The sequence below is a fragment of the Lytechinus pictus genome, chromosome 12 (genome assembly GCF_037042905.1).
Source record: "Lytechinus pictus isolate F3 Inbred chromosome 12, Lp3.0, whole genome shotgun sequence".
Lineage (NCBI taxonomy): Eukaryota > Metazoa > Echinodermata > Echinoidea > Temnopleuroida > Toxopneustidae > Lytechinus > Lytechinus pictus.
In genome coordinates this window covers 7,831,907-7,851,918 of record NC_087256.1, presented here as the reverse complement: position 1 = coordinate 7,851,918, position 20,012 = coordinate 7,831,907, and the positions used below count along the sequence as shown (strand labels likewise).

Genomic DNA, 20,012 nt, shown 5'->3' with positions numbered 1-20,012 from the left:
TATTTGGCACGTTGGCACTCTGTCTGAAGTTTTCATCATTTTTCTTGTCCTTAGACAAAATACTGTCAATATCTTCATTCCATTTTTTCCAATAATTTTTCCAATAATTTCTTAATTGAGTCTGAGCACTCATTTCGCTTTCCTGTTCTTCTTCAGTTTCATCATCATTTTCATTTCGTTCCATTGAATTTTTCCATCCCTCATTCACAGTGATATTTGAATAATATTTGTTATTTAGTTTTAGATAATGCAAAGCACAAAGCAGTTTTTCTTTATTTACAAATTTATACTCGTAATGACCTTTGTAAGACAATTTTCTTTTCAGTTTAACACGAATCAATTGATCTTCTGATTGTGCTCTTGGTAAAATATCTGCAGTTTCATAAGAATTTGAAGGGACACACACGACTGGACCATGAACTCCGTTTTGACCACCTTTAGGCAATGCCATCAATTTCATGAAGGGAATATTTAGTGCTATTAAATGCTGTTCCAATGTGTTTAAGTTCGCAAGTTCTTTTGGAATTTCATGTAATTGCAAGTTATTTAGGTTTGCTTCTGCAGGTACTCTGTCAGATTTCAACTTTCTATGGCAAGTAAAGCATATCCATAAAGATGATCTAGCTGAGGTTTTTACTGGACAATCTCCTCTACATTCTGAATTACAAACATGCAAATACTTTGTACTAATACAGATCTGAAACTTATAATCATCAATTACACATTTCTTGACTTGATTTTCAAAAAGAAGTTTAAAGCATACAGCACATACATATTCTGGACCATGAGATACAATTTCTCTAAATTCTTTGATTACATTGTTAAATTTACACAATTTTTCCTTTTTAGCAATAGTTCTTTTAGTATTTCGTTTTATTACACTTTCTCTAAACTTTTTGATTTTTCTATATTTCTCTTTTGACATTGCCAATTTCCTTTGTCTATATTGTCTATTTTTATATCTCCTTAAAGACATGAATTTCATGGTATTCCTTTTATTTTGTCTGAACTGCGCATCTTTTGCATACTTTTCTTTAAGCATGTGTCTCATGATATTCTTTTGTTTTTGTTTGTAGATTTCCTCATTCTGGTATCTATTTCTAATGATATTCTTTTGTTTTTGTTTGTAGATTTCCTCATTCTGGTATCTATTTCTAATGATATTCTTTTGTTTTTGTTTGTAGATTTCCTCATTCTGGTATCTATTTCTCATGATATTCTTTTGTTTATATCTGAACTTCAAATCTTTTGCATACTTTTCTTTAATCATGTGTCTCATGGTATTTTTCTTTTTCTGCTTGTAATTTTCTTCATTCTGATATCTGGTTTTCATAGTCTCTTTCACTTTTTGTTGGAAGTCTTTATCTGTCATATATCTTGTTTTATTTGCATTAAGTCGACGTGTTTTATATTTCAAATTAGATTGATACAGATTTTTCATGGTAGCACATTGTTTTACCTTAAAATCAGAATCAGATGTGTATTTGTAGTTTCCTTTGACCTTGTTAATTTTTTCCATTCTCCAGATAATATCTTCATGATATCTTGATTTTTTGCTCTCTTTTTTTCCTTTCTTAGGTGTATTTGCATCTTTGACACAAGCCTCTACTTTGTTTTCATATACCCTACCACGAATTTTTCTCATAAACTCCTTTTTGTATTTCATTCTTTGTGTACAACTTCTTTTACGTCTTTTCTGCATTTTCGTACTGCTTCTATCACTTTTCATGTCAGTAATATTTCTTTCATTGATATTTTCCGTTCTCTTAGAATTTCCATCTTTAAGGACAGAACTGTCTCTGTTTATGTCCTGCGATCTAAATTTCTTTGTTACTTGGCAAACATCTATGTTAGCTTCTATTTCTTGCTCCAAAGTATCCAGTTTTCGTTTTCTTGTCAGATTACAACTTCCATTTTTTTCTAAATTCTGTGGCTCATTGGCACACCGATTAAAATCATTAGCATCAGTACTTTCCATACTAATGTCTTTGTCTGCAGGGGAGCTTTTCATAGTCCATGTTGTCGATTCTGAAGCTTCTTTTATCATATTGCTTTCATCACAAAAGATTATGTTATCCACTTCATCAACTGGACTTAATAACTCGTCTTCAACAATTAATTTGTCAGAAAAAACACTTTGTTCTATTGTTCCAACATTATCACAGATATCATTCTCTACGTGTATTGCATTGTCACTCGGTAATGGATCTTGGGGCAATGAAATGCCAGGTAACTGAAAGCGACCATTCAATGTCTCATTCTTGCCGGAAATTGTTCTTGCAATAACACCTGTGATTTCATATTGCGTATATTCAGAGCAACCCAAAGTCCTTGCCAACCTCATACAATGCTTGTGAACACCTTGCCAGCTTGGACTTTCTAGTACTACACTAAAGCCATCCTCTATGAGTAAGCCTCTTGAGTTTCTTGAATGAGAATCAAATACAAAAAAAGATTCAAATGCAGATATGACAACAAAAGTGTTCCCAGAAAATGTTACAAAGCTAGCATTGACATCACTGCATAACTCTTGCTCTAGTGCTTGTTTCAGTGGCAATGAAATTGAGTCCACCAAAGTTGATTCATCTCCTTCTAGCAAACCAGGAATCGATTCACGATATTCAATCTCGAACAATTCATCATAGGCTTCCAAGAGTTTTGGTAGATCAGAAATCAATAAATATTCGTCTTGGCGTGAAACAAACTGCCTTATGTTACGATACAATTCATCCCCGTTGATCAAAATCCTATCCAAATCATCATTATTCCAATCAGCCGCATTTTTCACTTTGCTGTACAACAGAGCTGATAATGAATTAGCAACACATTGCTTTCCAGATGAACAACCAAATCTTTCATGACCTTGATTGAATCTTCCCTGTGCAACTGGTTTGACTCGTGTATCTACTGCTGTACTCACATCTTGTTTTGTTTTTGTGGTCTTTGATGAATCACTACCAAGACTCTTAACAGATTCAACTACATTGAAATGATTATTATCTGTGTATTGTAGAAAAATGCCTCTCTCAGTTGTAATAACATTTATGCTGCCAGGTTTCTTAGCAGAGTACAACTGCCAACACGGTACTTGGTCATTATAAGAATAGATATCAGTATCAATTAAGTTGGCCAATGCACTCATCTCCGTGTCCGTAGCCCAAGTTCCATCTTCCGATATTCTCTTTTCAACAACATATTCTCTGACACTTGTGAACTCACTTCTCAATGTATTCCTGAACATATCGTTAGTTTCTAATAAATGATTAACGGTAAGTCTCCGCAGAATCGCATGATGACGTTCAGTACCGGAAATTCCATACGAAATTGCACGAAAGAAACAGTTGCCATCTCTAATTATAATTTTTATGCACGAAGGAATCCCAATATTCTCGTCTTTATTAAAACTTTCAAGCCAGCTCTTCTGTGCACAATTAATATTCATTTTTTTACAAATCGCTTGTTTCTCATTCATCTCGAGGGGTACAAATTTGAAAGACTTGTCTGGTCTATCGCACATTCCAAGATCTGATACAAACTCTACTTCGTCTCCTGATTCATTCGAACAGATTTCAACTTCATTTTCTTCTTCAACAATGTCTGCTTTGATATCAGATTCCAAGGAAATTTGCACATGAGAGTAATCAATACACTCATCTCCCGTATTCAAAATTGCATTGCTTGTATTTTCGTTCAGTCTTGCATCTGGAACAATTTCAATGTGACACGTTTCATCAAGTACATGCTGTGTACCAATACCCTGACATGACTCTTCACTTTTAATTGAACTACAAGGTATAACTGCAACAGTTTCAATGCTGGTGTCTGAATCTGAATCGATGTAATTCCTACGATTACGTTTGATAGGTGTATCAATGTCAATGTCGCTACCGCTTTCCTCATTCTCTTCAATATCATCCTGCAAATCGACTTGCCTTACTCCATTGGTGACATTCATGTTTTCTGCACTACCGATACTTTGTTTTCTAATTTCACCTGTTCCATTCTCATTTAATGGCATGTTTGGAGGATGACCGTCATTACTGCCTCTTGATTCTCCTTTATCTTTGCCTACTGTGATCGATTTATCAGAATTGTTTGATTGATTAGAAACTTTTTCTTTCTCTGAAGAATTTGTCACTTCATTGTGGATCATATCTGTGTTCAACTCTTTTACTTCCTTCTTTGACGATTTTGAAAAAGTGCAATCGACATCATCTACCCTTTTTTTCACTTTGATAAACTGACCTTTCTTGTTCCTTTGTTTGCCTCCTGCATGAACTCTGTACCGTCTCAAATCCTTCATCTTTCCCAGAATATTACACGTTCTTCGGTTGGAGTGCTTAGCAGAATCTGGTTTCGACAATGGAGACAACTTAGTAGTTACATTAGCATAGGATCGATTTTGCATTTTCTCAAATTCCTTACTGGCATCATTACAAAATTTCATGGAAAGCGGAGATTTCACACTGCAAGCATAAATGCTCAATAGAGTTTCTGCATAGGATTGGACACCAACATGTTTTTCTTCATTTTTCATTTTGTGGTTCTCATCATTCTCTTTTTTCTGTACTGTGTTTTTCCTCTTACGACTTCCATAAAATGTCTTGAATGCTGTGCCAATGTACGTTACACCTGGTTCCAACAATACACCATTGACTGATCTTTCCTGCCTTTTGCCCTGATCATTTCTTTGTTCTGAATTTGATTGCAACCTTTCTTCCCTTTTTCTTGCCATTAGTTTTGCTCTCGTGCATTTTACTTTCACCCAGCTATTGTCAAATTCTTCACTGAGCAAGTTTTGAGACAGATTGTCTGTTACACCATTTTCATATCTGCTACATTGATCTGTAAGCACTGTGCTCTTTTTTTCTTTGACATACCTCTTCCTTGCTCCCTTAACTTGCCTTGTCTGCTTGAAGGTTTTGATGTTCTTATTGCTATTGTCATCATCATCATCATCATCATCATCTGCTTCCATTAGAGGCTCATATCTGTTATAATGAGATGGAATACACTCTCTGTCAAATATGCGATCACCAATGTTGCTATAACCACAACATGAACAAATCCATATCAATCTCTGGTCAGCAAATTTGTTATTGTTCACGTATTCCTTACATGTCACATGGAAATCATTGTTGCAAGATTCACACGTTACGTAGGTTTCATATTCATTGATCTTATCCATGCACAGATAACATTCATCAACATCTGTATTGATCATCGATGTATAATTAGAGAGTATGCTCAAAATTTCATGAACAACTGAGCTGAAATGATCGACAGCCATTTTCAATTTCTCTTCTGCAATAGACATAAAATGCTCAATATTATAATTTTACAGTTCAACTAGTTAATTCCAAATGAATGCCTTGATGTGTTTTCAACACGTAAAATACTCGTATCCAATAACTTTTTTTTTTTCAACAAACGTTGGTTTACAACTGGAATATTGGATGAATATACGGGTTTTGGCTATGAAATTATATAAGCCTCCTTGTATTTCACAAAATACTCTTATCCAATATTTTTTTTTTTCTCAACAAACGTTGGTTTCCTATTGGATGAATTTATGGGTTTTGGCTATTAAATTATATAAGCCTTGTTGTATTTCTTGTACCTTGTTTTCTTACTTCAATTTTTCTACTTTTGTTATATATCAAGCTCGCTTTAACAAAAATGGAAAATCTGTGATTTAATTTTTTCCAGCCACTTAAACCAATTTGTTTTACTTAAGCCTTCTTCTTTTACTTCAATTTTTCTTACTCTTTTCGATACTTGATTTATCAAGCTTAGCTCTTTCTCCAAAAATTTGTAAATGATAAAATATCCTCTTTATAACAGTGTATCTTGATCTTATTCTCTTCAATATTTCCTTTTTTTAATGTACAGGTGATTTATCAAGGTCAATTTCCCTTTTCCAAGCTCTGTTAACTTCTGAATTTTATTTTCTTCCTTCAACTTCGCTCACTTTTTATCAATAAACCAAGCTCAATTCTTTTTTAGATAAAAACAAATTCTCTTATCAAATATTCTCTTTCTAATTTGAAAGCCACTAGTACTTCCCAGTCTTGTTATCTCGATTTGAATTTTCTTTTTCTAATTTATCAAGTTCAAGCCTTTTTTGCAATCTAGAAACTTTTTTATGAAATATTTCTTCGAACTACTCAAGCTCACTTGGATATTTAACTTTATCTTATTAATCAATTTTTTAAAACCCTTTTTTGTTTGTTTTTTCTTCAAACCTCTGTATATAACCAAAAACTCTTTTACTTTAATTACTCAAACTATGTTTTTACCCTTTTTTGTTTGTTTTTTCTTCAAACTTCTGTATATAACCAAAAACCCTTTTATTTTAATTACCCAAACAATATTTTCTACCCTTTTTGTTTTTTTCTTCAAACGTCTGTATATAACCAAAAACTCTTTTATTTAATTATTCAAACTATGTTTTTTACCCTTTTTTTTTTTTTTTCAAACCTCTGTATATAACCAAAAACCCTTTTATTTTAATTACTCAAACAATATTTTCTACCTTTTTTGTGTGTTTTTTCTTCAAACGTTTGTATATAACCAAAAACTCTTTTACTTTAATTATTCAAACTATGTTTTTTTACCCTTTTTTGTTTTTGTTATTTCTTCAAACCTCTGTACATAACCAAAAACTCTTTTACTTTAATTACTCAAATAATATTTACCCTTTTTTGTTTCTTTTTTTTCCTTCAAATGTCTGTAAACTCTTTTACTTTAATTATTAAAACTATGTTTTTTACCCTTTGTTTCTTTTTTTTTCAAACCTCTGTATATAACCAAAAACTCTTTTACTTTGATTACTCAAACTGTTTTTTAACCCTTTTTTGTTTGTTTTTTCTTCAATCCTCTGTATACAACCAAAAACTCTTACTTTAATTACTCAAACTATGTTTTATCTCTCGATTTTATTCTATTCAATTTTCCTTACCTTTTTTCAGTATAGTTCATCAGTCACTTCTTTCTTATGAATCTATGAACTTCTGAGCCTTATTCTTTTATATCAGGTGTGCTTCTTTTCATCAAACTCTGCAAATGATAAAATACCCTCTCTGGAACTACTCGAGCCTACTTGTTTATCTGGATCTCATAAGCTTCAATTATTCTCAATTTACAAACTGTGTTTATAATATATCAAGGCCACTTTTTTTCTTGTTTGCAAAAGTTGTAAACCTCTAGCCTTTTGTCTCTTAGCACAATTTTGATCACTTATTTTCTGATTAACCAGCCTTATTTCTTCCTTAAATAAGAAATATATTTGATCAAATATCCTCTGAAATTATTAAGTCCACTAGTACTTCTCAACCTTGTTTCCTAGACTTCAATTTTATTCACAATACTCTACCTAATCAAGCTCACATCTTTACTTTCAATCTAAACACTTTTTAATCAATATTTTCTTCACAACCACTCAAGCTAACTTGTAATTACAACTTACTCCTATTACTTCAATTCTCCTCACCTTTTTTTCCCTCTAAAAACTCTGTAAATAATCAAATACTCTTTCCTCAACGATTCAAGCCCAGCTGTATCTCTAGACTTAATTGGATATAAATTCTCGTCTCCTTTTTCAGTATATATAATTTATTACTCACTTCTTTCTCTTGAGAGTCTCTAAACTTCTGAATGTTATTCTCTTAATTATATATTCCTCACTCTGCTATCCTAAAAGAAAAATAACCTTAGTAAAATAAACTCTTTCAGATTACTCAACACCACTTGTCCTCTTGACTCCAATTTTATTCACTCTCTTTGTAATTTTTCAAACTCATAAGAAAGAAACACTTTACAGTCAAATAATGAAGTACACGTCTTTATTTTCTCTTTTTTCTTCTGTTTTGTTTTTGTTTTTGCTTTGTTTGGGGGGTTTCACCTCATCTCCTTTTCAGGGGTTTCACCTGTTCTCCGCTTTCTTTTTTAATTTTTTTTGTTTTTGTTTTTCTTGTTATTTTATTTGTTTTTATCGTTATTCTTGTTAATCTCGTTATCTCGTTATCTCGTTTATCTCGTTAACTAGTTTTTTGCTACCAGTCCTCACAATTCTCTTTGACTCAACCAAGCTTTCGTGCAAGGTGCAAGGTCTACTGTCGTGAATTGTGGGGTAGACTTTCTTGGTTTCAGGGGTTTCACCTGTTCTCCTTTTTTTACTAACTTAACAGGAGTTTCACCTGTGTGCTTGTTGAGGGGTTTCACCTCTTCGCCGGTTTTACAGTGGGTTTCACCTGTGCGCCTGTTCAGGGGTCTCACCTGTTCTCCTTTTTTTTATTTTTTTCGTTTGCTACCCACAATTCTTTTTGACTCAACCAAGCTTTCGTGCAAGGTGCAAGGTCTACTGTCTTGAATTGTGTGATAGACTGATTTGTTTCAGGGGTTTCACCTGATCTCCTGTTCAGGGGTCTCACCTGTTCTCCTTTTTTTATTTTTTTCGTTTGCTACCCACAATTCTTTTTGACTCAACCAAGCTTTCGTGCAAGGTGCAAGGTCTACTGTCTTGAATTGTGTGATAGACTGATTTGTTTCAGGGGTTTCACCTGATCTCCTGTTCAGGGGTTTCACCTGTTCTCCTTTTTTAAATTTTTTAGTTTGCTACCCACAATTCTTTTTTACTCAACCAAGCTTTCGTGCAAGGTGCAAAGTGCAAGGTCTACTGTCTTGAATTGTGTGATAGACTGATTTGTTTCAGGGGTTTCACCTGATCTCCTGTTCAGGGGTCTCACCTGTTCTCCTTTTTTTTATTTTTTCCGTTTGCTACCCACAATTCTTTTTGACTCAACCAAGCTTTCGTGCAAGGTGCAAGGTCTACTGTCTTGAATTGTGTGATAGACTGATTTGTTTCAGGGGTTTCACCTGATCTCCTGTTCAGGGGTTTCACCTGTTCTCCTTTTTAAAATTTTTTAGTTTGCTACCCACAATTCTTTTTTACTCAACCAAGCTTTCGTGCAAGGTGCAAGGTCTACTGTCTTGAATTGTGTGATAGACTGATTTGTTTCAGGGGTTTCACCTGATCTCCTGTTCAGGGGTTTCACCTGTTCTCCTTTTAAAAATTTTTTAGTTTGCTACCCACAATTCTTTTTTACTCAACCAAGCTTTCGTGCAAGGTGCAAGGTCTACTGTCTTGAATTGTGTGATAGACGGATTTGTTTCAGGGGTTTCACCTGATCTCCTGTTCAGGGGTTTCACCTGTTCTCCTTTTTTTTGAACAATTTTTTTTTTTAGGGGTTTCACCTAATCTCCTGTTCAAGGGTTTCACCTGTTCTCCTTTTCCAGGGGTTTCACCTGCTCTCCTTTTTTTAAATTTTTTATCTTTTTTTTTTTCCAGGGGTTTCACCTGCTCTCCTTTTTTTTGAACAATTTTTTTTTTTAGGGGTTTCACCTAATCTCCTGTTCAAGGGTTTCACCTGTTCTCCTTTTCCAGGGGTTTCACCTGCTCTCCTTTTCTTAATTTTTTTTTTTTTAATTTTTTTTAAATTTTTTTTTTTTAATACCGGGCTTGCACCTGTTCTTCTTTGTTTACGGGAAGCTGTAGAGAGAAGAGAAAGAAACATGAATTTCCCCACCTTCCTGTTTCAAGTGTTGCAACAATGTTTCGCCAGTGCGAGACCAGAAATATATCTCAGCTTCTGTTTCAATTAAAGTAAACAAATACTAAACCTTTGATCTTTTGACTATGAAATCGATAAATAAATAATTATTACTCCAAAAATCAAACATGTATATTGTAAACCTGATCGAATCATGTGACCTTGAGACCAAAAATCTTAATAGATCATTGTCATTTGTATATGTTAAAATGAGCCAAGTTTGAAGTTGATCCATCAAAGGATATTTTAGTTATAACAAGACCGGTCTATTTCTTAGGTATTTTATTGAATTCCATGAGCTTGACTTTTGACCTTGAGACCCCAAATCTAATCAGATCATCGTCACTTGTATATGCATACGTGAGTCAAGTTTAAAGTTAATCTGTCAAAGGGTTTGATACTTATTGCAAGAACAATCTATTTTTTATGTCTTTTATTGAATTGTATGACCTTGATCTTTGACCTTGAAAAAAAAAAAAATCAGTTCATCATTACTTCCATATGCACACATGAGCAAAGTTTGAAGTTGATCGTCAGATTTTTTCGAGTTATAGCGAGAACAGTCTCTTTCTTATGTATTCTATGACCTTGACCCTTTAACCTTGAGATCCCCATAACTAATCAGCTCATCGTCACTTGTATGTGCACACGAGCCAAGTTTGCATATGATCCGGCACAAGAATTCAGACTTATCGCAAAAATGGTCTAGTACTTATGTATTTTAATGAATTTTATGACATTTGACCTTTTACCTTGCAAACCAAAAACTAATCAGTTCAGAGAAGTATCGAGCCAAGTATGAAGTTGATTGGTTGACTGGTTTTTAAGTTAGCGTGAGAACGAAAATGGGAGAGATGGACGGACGGACAACCCGAATACGTAATACTTCCAGCATCCACTTTTAATGGATAGAGGCATTAAAGAGTCCATTCTTATGCATGTCATAGATTTTTTGCTTTGAACCTTTGATCCATCACCCCCATAAGTACAATAGAAACTCGTTAGAAAGAGATCTGATAAAATAATACTCCTGATATAACAAGGTAATATTTTGGACTAAGCTCTTAAATTCTCTTGTTTTTTTAACCCTCATATTATGACATTCCTGCTATAACAAAGAAATTTTGATGTACCCAAGGACCTCGTTATTCTGAATTTCCACTGTAATTACATAATTGTCACTCCCTTATCACATATGATCAAACTTTCAAAAATTGATCAGTAGAATGTTTTTCAAGTAGTGACTTGCCACTCACAATATGAAATGCAAATTCATACCATTTTCAGAAGAGTGTATTGCTTGTTCATTATGAATTAATCTTTTTTATTTAAACTATTATTTCAAAGCTGGTTCGATAGGCTATCTACGTGTATACATTTTAGCCAAGAAAGAAACGAGATACAGAGATAAAGACAAACGGGGAGAAAGAAAAAACATAGCACAAATCTTGTTATATCAGGGTTAAAAAACAAAAGAATATAAAGAGCCGAGACCGAAATATTACCTTGTTTTATCAGGAATATTGTTATATCAGATCTTTTTATGAGTTTCAACTGTACATGCATACTTACTCTAACTTCAAGCAAAATACAGGAACGAACAAGCTATGCTGTAACTTTGGTAATCTACATTGGGAAAAAAAATGAGAGAAAAATAAATTCTTTTATAACACATACATACTCAAACCCACTGCTCTCCTTTTTTTAAAACAATTATTATTTTTCTTTACACAGAGCTAGCACCCGTTCTTGTTTGTTTACGGGTAGCTGTATCGAAAATAAAAAGAAACATAAATTTTTTGTAGTGTTCCAATAATGTTTTATTATTGATGAAGTATTTTTCACAACATGTAACCTTCAGGTCATTGTCACCCTCTAATTAATTTTCAATTAACTTTCAATTAGATGCATGAAAAAGTAAATGTTATTATAAAACCAGTCTATATATAATGTATTATATTGAATTCATGATCATGATCTTTGACCCAATGGCCCTGAAAACTAATTTCATCAATGTCACATCCCAGTGCATATGTAATAAAATTTCCAAATTGATCCTTAAAATTATTTTCAAGTTTTTGCAAAAACAATCTATTTCTTATGTTATCTATTGAATTTGTAAACATAACTTTTTACCCCAAATCAATCAGATCATTGTCATTTTGCAATGAGTATGTGGGCTATTTCAAGAGAAACGAAGACAACGAGTCCAAAATAGGGTCAAAATTCTAACTCATTTTTATTGTATGAAATTATTCTCAATTTAAAGCTTAGATAGTACCTCATTAATTTAGAAAATTTAAAAGTGTGACATTGTCAACAACCTTCATGATCTGTCAAAGGGTTTGAGAGTTACATGTATTTCAAGAACGGTCTATTTTTTAATGTATTTTATTGAATTGTATGACCTCAACCCTTGACCTTGAAAACAAATTATAATCAGTTCATCATCACTTCCATATGCAGACATGAGCCAAATTTGAAGTAGATCGTCAGATTTTTTTGAGTTATCGTGAGAACAGTCTTATGTATTCTATGATCTTGACCATTTAACCTTGAGATCCCTATAACCAATCAGCTCATCATCACTTGTATGTGCACACACAAGCCAAGCTTGCAATTGATCTCTGAAAGGAATTCAGATTTATCGTGAAAATTGTCCATATCTTATGTATTTTAATGAATTCTATGACCTTTGACCTTTTACCTTGCGAACCAAAAACGAATCAGCTCTTTGTCACCAAGATAAATATCGAGCCAAGTATGAAGTTGATCAGTTGACCAATTTTTAAGTTATCGTGAGAGTGAAAATGGGAGAGATGGACGGACGGACAACCCAAATACATAATGCTTCCAGCATCCACTTTTAATGGGTGAAAGCATAAAAAGTCCATTCTTATGCATTTTATAGATTTTTTTACTTTGAACCTTTGACCCATCACTCCCAAAAGTTCAGTAGAAACTTGTTAGAAAGAGATCTGATAAAATAATATTCCTGATATAACAAGGTAATATTTTGGTCTCAACTCTTATTACTCTGTTGTTTTTTTTAATCCTGATATAATGACATTCCCGCTACAACAAGGAAATTTTGATGTACCCAAGGACCTCATTATACCAAATTTCCACTGTAATTACATAATTGACACTCCCTTATCACATATGATCAAACTTTCGAAAATTGATCAGTAGAATGCTTTTCAAGTCGTGACTTGCCACTCACAATATTAAATACAAATTCATACCATTTTCAGAAGAGTGTATTGCTTGTTCATGTATGAATTAATCTCTTTTATTTAAACTATTATTTCAAAGTTGGTTCGATAGGCTATCTACATGTATACATTTTAACCAAGAGAGAAACGAGATAGAGAGATTAAAGAAAAACAGGGGGAGAAAGAGAAATAATAGCACAAGTCTTGTTATATCAGGGTTAAAAAACAAAAGAATATAAAGAGCCAAGACCAAAATATTATCTTCTTTTATCAGGAATATTATTATATCAGATCTTTTTATGAATTTTGACTGTACATGCATACTTACTCTAATGTCCAGCAAAATACAGGAACGAACAGTCTATGCCGTAACTTAGGTAGTCTATAATGGGGAAAAAAAATGAGAGAAAAATAAATGCTTTTATAACACATACATACTCAAACCCACTGCTCTTCTTTTTTTTTTAATTATTTTTTTTTACATAGAGCTTGCACCTGTTCTTGTCTGTTTACGGGTAGCTGTAGAGAAAATAGAAAGAAACATAAATTTCCCAAGCTTCTTGTTTTCGAGTGTTCCAATAATGTTTTATTATTGATAAAGCAATTTTTTCAAACATGTAACCTTCAAGTCATTGTCACCCTCTTATCAATTTTGAATTAACTTTCAATTAGATGCATGAAAAAGTAAATGTAATATTATAAAAACAATCTATTTATTATGTATTATATTGAATTCATAATCATGATCTTTGACCCAATGAACTGAAAACTAATTTTAAAAATGTCATATCCCTGGGCACATGTAATCAAACTTCCAAATTGATCCTTGGAATGATTTTCAGGTTATTGCAAAACAATCTATTTCTCATATTATGTATTGAATTTGTAACCCTAACTTTTTACCCTCAAAATGAATCAGATCATTGTCATTTGGTAACGAGTCCATGATTCAAGTTTCAAATATGAGTAAAATAGTTTCCAAGTTATGGTAAACAAAAAATTGACGAATCTTCAACCGTGTGCGGTCGAAATGCATGCCTCCGCCAGTGCAAGACCAGAAATATATCCTAGTTTCTGTTCAAATAAAGTTTAAAAAAATACTAAACCTTTGATCTTGTGACTATGAAGTCTTGTCAAATAACTATTTCCCCAAAAATCAAACATGTAAAGTTGATCGAACCATGTTACCATGAGACCAAAAATCTTAAGATCATTGTCATTTGTATATGCTAATATGAACCAAGTTTGAAATTAATCTGTCAAAGGGTTTTAAAGTTATTGCAAGAACGGTCTATTTTTGATGTATTCTTTCTAATTGTATGATCTCGACCTTTAACCTTGAAATAAAAAAAATCATCAGCTAATCATCACTTGCATATGTACACATGAGCCAAGTTTGAAGTTGATCAATCAATTTTTTTTAGTTAACGCAAGAGCGGTCTCTTTCTTATGACCTTGACCTTTAACCTTGAGACCCCCAAAACTAATCAGTTCATCACCACTTGTATGTGCCAAATGAGCCAAGTTTGCAATTGATCCATCAAAGAATTATTGATTTATCGCGAAAATGATCTATTTCTTATGTACTTTATTGAATTCTATGACCTTTGACCTTCTACCTTGGGAACAAAAACTAATCAGCTCTTTGTCGCCCAGATAAGTATCATCGAAGGTGTGCAAAATATTTGCTTGGAAAACTCGACATTGGGTTTTTCAGAACAAATATTCTGCACACGCGAAGATCAAGACTAGTACGTGCGATCGTGTGAGATCGGCTTTCTTTGTTGTGCAAAAGGCAGTATTGTGACATCACAAATTAACACATGAAGTCATGGCGATATGTGGGTATCGAAGTGAAAATCACAGCGCTGGGTAAGAATTGTTGCTTTCTTTTCATCTTTTTACCGAATGAATAATGCGATCCACCCTAGCATTTAAAAGCATCGTGATGATGAAATTTTTTATATGATTCTTGAAATGATGATCAAGACCCTTTAACACTTTGGTTAAAATTTCCTGCCCGGGTCATGAATCAAACAACTATTCTTACATTTTGTAAAAAATCTACAAATGTTTTCATGTGTTAATTTGTGCTGTAAAATACTGCAATTTGCACAACAAAGAAAGCCGATCTTACCCGATCACACGCACTAGTCTTGATCTGAAGGTGTGCAAAATATTTGCTTAGAAAACCCCACGTGTAACCATTACGTTTTTCCTAACGAAATATTCTGCACGTGTACGCGAAGATCGAGACTAGTGCATGTGATGGGCGAGATTGGCTTTCTTTGTTGTGCAAATGGCAGTATTGCGACGGCAAGAATTAACACATGAAAACATGGTGACACGTGGATATTGAAGCGAAAACCATAGCACTGAATAAGAATTGTTACTTATTTTTCATCTTTTCACCGAATGAAAAATGTGATCCACCCACGCAAAAAGTGTTCGGAAGTTAAGTAAAATATTTTAACCCCTCTAGTTTTTTGTAAAATGTGTAGATTTTTTATAAAATGTTAGAATAGCCGTTTCTTTACATGAGCCCGCAAGAAATTTTAACCAAGACTTTAAAGTGTCATGAAGACCATATCAAAAATGATATACAAATTTTCTCATCACGACGCTCTTAAAGCTAGATCCACCCACGCAAGAGCTGTTCTGTCATTAGTACAATGTTTTAACCCCTCTATTTTCTTTTGGATAAATGTGTAGAGTACCTCTAGATTTATTACAAAATACTAGTAGAATAGTTGTTTGTTTACATGCCCCAGACAGAAACAGACTAAATAGCATGTAAATAAGACCTGCTGTGAAGTGAAACTTAGCAGTACACAACACAAATTGTAAAAAAAGGTCTTAAAATATTATTATTATAACAAAACTAGTAAAACTAGGCCGATGATGACAGCACACAAGAACAAATAGTAAAAATAATTCTTAAATTAAAATATGATTAGGAGTCTAGACTCTAGTCTAGGCATAGAATCTACTGTACCGTAACAAAAAATATTAAAACAGATGAATGATCCGTCTTCCATTTAGAGACTATCACCAGAGAGAGTAGGGCCCTACTCAAATCTTTAATTTTGAAAATATTTTTTGTGTTTGGCAATGAGTTTTCAATTCTAGGGGGCCTTGCAAATACAGCAAATAACATAGCCTTTTATAGGGCCTAGGCTTGCAAAAATTAGACCGAAAAATCTGTCTATTTTGGTCACGATATGTTCCGCTGAGACTTCGTCTGGCCTCACGGAATCCCTCCCGAGTCCCTACATAGACCGAAGTCTCCAATACGCACCGCTGTAGTGAAGGCCTTAAGCACTGCTATAGGAAAGCGGGTGAGGCGGGGTGAGGTACCTCACCCGACACTGGCATTCAAAATTTAACTCCGCAGAACATCAAAAGAGGATTTGTATATCTAAAATGATATGTAATAATAACAAGGGACTTACCAGATTTTTCATATTTTGAAGATTTCAATGAAATATCGGCCTATAGCCAATGTACTTCTCATCGATGTGCTTCGCAGCGATGTGGGAGCGTCAACCATATACGTGTGCCGAACTTCGAACCCCTGCGCTGCTGCATCAATTTGAAACTTTGAAATGCAGCTTGGATTACAGTACAGGCGCACGTGCGCCACAACGCCCAGTTGTGATGATCACGTCTCAAGATGGCGCTATACTACTTATCGCAGGGAAATTGTTCTTCGCTCTTTCAGGAACAAAAATATTATCCCATGTTAATTGTTCTTTGTGAAATGACTGTCTAGCTTTTTTGGAAAAAAAGAGAAAGAAAGGAAAAGGGGGAAAGAGGATTACAATATAATATTAAATAACTGTTATCATCGTCACTAGCATGATCATCATTACAATTTACCAACAGCAATGGGGAACCACCTCGCATGAAATATCAAGTACACTTTAGTGATAAAAAAGAACGAATCCCCAGCCCCCCCCCCAAAAAAAAAAAGAAGGAATGAAAGGAAATATAGGAGAGAAACGTTATAAGACAATGCTTTCTCTTTCTTATTTTTGACATCATTTCGACCATCATCGTATTAACTCTCAACTTCCCCTGCCTTTCTTTTCTTTTCTTTTTTGATTTAATAATTTTATCCTTTCATTTTTTCCTTTTATTGCGAATAAATACCCACAACAATTTCAACAGAAACGATTCCACTTGCATTCAAATAAGAATTTTGATTAATCCAACATATCTTATTAAATTAATGAAATGGAACCAATTGAATATTGTATTGATATAAAAGTGAATTTAATAGAATTTCTACTTAATTTTGATAGTAAATTTCTATAGTTGAAATGTTACATCATTCCTTCAATTTTCGTTACTGGTTTTCATTGTATCATTTGACAAACAAATTTCCTTTCATTTCTGTTTTTCACGATTTCATTTCATTATTTCATTTAACACATCATTATTTTATCATGATTATCATTATCACTATCATATCACCATCATATTAATCATTATAACCAAGCAATTTATTTCACTGTAGTGACATCATTACTCCTTCCAATGTTGCTTTAAGATGATCATGGTCATAAGAATTCATGCTCCTTTTTAATGAAATATGTTATGAAAGTGATCATGATGATCTTGTTGATGACGCTGATGGTGATAATGACGATTGTTATGTTGCTAATCTCTGGTACATATTTAATGATCTTTTCTAATTCTTTTTTATCTGTTATCTATGCTAAATCTTCATCTTAAGGATCATGATGAAGATCATGATCAATTCTATTGCTAATTTTGTCTACACTGCTTCATTTGATCACTTCATTTCTCGCACATTTCATCTGTTCATCAACATCACCATAGTCGTGATGCAAATCTCTGATTGTATTGACGATGTTCATAGTGTTAATTTTTCAGTACTGCAGTGCATTAGGTAATTTTTATTGCTACATGTATTTTATTACATCATTTCTTCAATTCGTATTACTTTTGCATTGCATCTTCTCATTTAACTGATAGATTTCCTTTCATTTCTGTCATTAAACACTTCATTATTATTATCCTGTGTTATTATCAGTATCATATCTTTATCACAATAATCATCATGATTGAGCAATTAATAATAATCATTATGATCAAGCAATTCATTTTAGTAGTGACATCATTACTCCTTCCAATGTTCCTTCAAGATGATCATGATCAGAATCATAAGAATTTCGATTTCATATGTATTCTTGGTCAACAAATGACTGACAGACCACCTAATTCGTCCTTACGACGAATTAAATTTCTAGTTAGGTGGTCTGTCTATGACAGATCACCTCTTATGTTTGTCCGAATTTTCTTTCTTTATTTATTTTTATTTCTTATTTTTATTTCCTCCATTTCTTGTGGACAGCAAATCTCAGAAAGTTCATATTCAATAATCATCAAAATATCAGCACATATCAACATCAATAAGACCTCAATTCTGCAAGAATCTTAATGTCATGACGTCATCATGACGTCATCTAGACGCCATTTTGTAAAATCACATTATCAATCATATCTCCATTATCAATTATCAAAAATCAATCAAATTCACATGACATAAACTTCAGATCAAGGGTCATCAGGTCATGTCATCAAAGGTCACCTGAAGGTCACGACGCGCACGTACGCGCGCGTCAAAATTTTAAAATGCTAAAAATCACTTTTTGACCAAAACAGAGTACGTTTTAGGTCATTTTAAGCATTTCAAAAAATTGCGCGCGCAAACGTATGCGCGCGCGTTTCCGCGCGTAACGCCTTGAATGCAACTCAGAAACACCAATTTTTTTATTTCATTGCATTGATCATATAATTTTGAGCAATTTGATACCTTGATCAACCTTCTACGACCATTAATAAGGAAATTAACACCCGTTAAAGTTTGCAGCACGTGTGCGCGCGAGCTCTCACTATAGGCCATATATGGGCAAAAACATGCCTATAGAAAATCCGCTGTAGCTCTTCAGAACGCGTGGGGACCCCCAATTTTTTTTTCATATTTTGATAGAGTATGAACTAGAGATATAATTTCATGTCTCATTTGACCCTCAATTATATTATGACGTCATCAAAATGGCGTCGGAAGTCAAAAAATCCATTTTGCCTATTATGACGTCATTATAATTATGCAAATCTTGCTCTAACTCCGTGAATATCGGTCTATTTTCACCCAATTTTTGATATGTTGTAGCTTAGTTCTTACTCTTTCTGAGTTATTGCCTTTATTTTTCATTTTGATAATTAGATCATCCTCAAAAATTGCAAATAATAATGGCATGTCATTTTTACTCATTTTGCGTGTAATCTCTATGGGACATGACTTTTTCTCAAAACTAGATTCTACATTCTTCTATTTCGTAAGCCATATCTCCAATTTTTGTTGCTAGTTATCCCTGAGCTTTTAGTATGTTGTAGCTGAGATTCTAAGCTTTCGGTTGCGTTTCCTTCATTTTCCGATCAGATGTCGGGATCATGCCCGTAATTCACTTGCAAGATTGGATTTGAGATTCTGGTGTTTTGCTTACGTGTTAAGTCTATGGGAAATATTCTAGCTCAATCGGTTAGGCGTCAGACTTACTTCTCATTCCATCATGCAGGCAGGGGTTCGAGTCCGCGGGTGAACATGATTTTTTTTTTTTTTTTTTTTTTTTTAGCTATCTTGCCCACGATCAATTATAAGAATTCTAACAAATAATAGCTAAAATATTGCAAAATAAAACAGATTATAATTACTTTTTTATATCATATCTATTTATCTGTCTGTCTATCTACCTACATGACATATCTATCTCTCTGTCTAATATATATCTTTCTGTTTGAATACGTCCCTCTCTCTCTATCTATCCATATGTCTGTCTGTCTATCTACCTACATTGTATATCTATCTGTCTGTTTATCTCTCTCTCTCTCTCTCTGTCTAATATATATGTATCTATCTGTTTAGATATGTCTATCTATCTATCCATCCATCTGCCTGTCTCTATCTATCTATCTATCTATCTATATATCTATCTATCTATCTGTCTGTCTGTCTCTCTATATATCTATCTATCTATCTATCTGTCTATCTATCTATCTATCTATCTATATGTCTGTCTCTCTATTCATCTATATGTCTGTCTCTCTATCTATCTCTGTCTCGATCTCTATCAATCTATATGTCTGTCTCTGTATC

General features: G+C 33.4%; 1 protein-coding gene across 9 annotated transcripts in view; it reads right to left on the bottom strand.

The window, feature by feature from the left end:
* The window catches only part of LOC135156231 (uncharacterized), a 28,163-nt gene extending 11,728 nt beyond the window's left edge, over positions 1 to 16,435 (bottom strand). For 2 of the 9 annotated variants that reach the window (XR_010295375.1, XM_064108026.1), the window contains exons 1-5: positions 16,279 to 16,435; positions 13,155 to 13,208; positions 11,184 to 11,237; positions 4,881 to 4,991; positions 4,246 to 4,350 (exon numbers count right to left, since the gene is read on the bottom strand). Coding sequence is in view for 8 of the 9 variants with exons in the window: in XM_064108026.1 (XP_063964096.1) it covers positions 4,246 to 4,350; positions 4,881 to 4,968 (193 nt within the window). In the remaining variant the exon portion in view is untranslated. Of the gene's footprint in view, positions 1 to 4,245; positions 4,351 to 4,880; positions 4,992 to 9,515; positions 9,551 to 11,183; positions 11,238 to 13,154; positions 13,209 to 16,278 lie in introns of all 9 variants that reach the window. The other 7 variants (XM_064108027.1, XM_064108030.1, XM_064108029.1 and 4 more) reach the window with 7 other exon arrangements.
* Between the last annotated feature and the right edge of the window lie 3,577 nt (positions 16,436 to 20,012).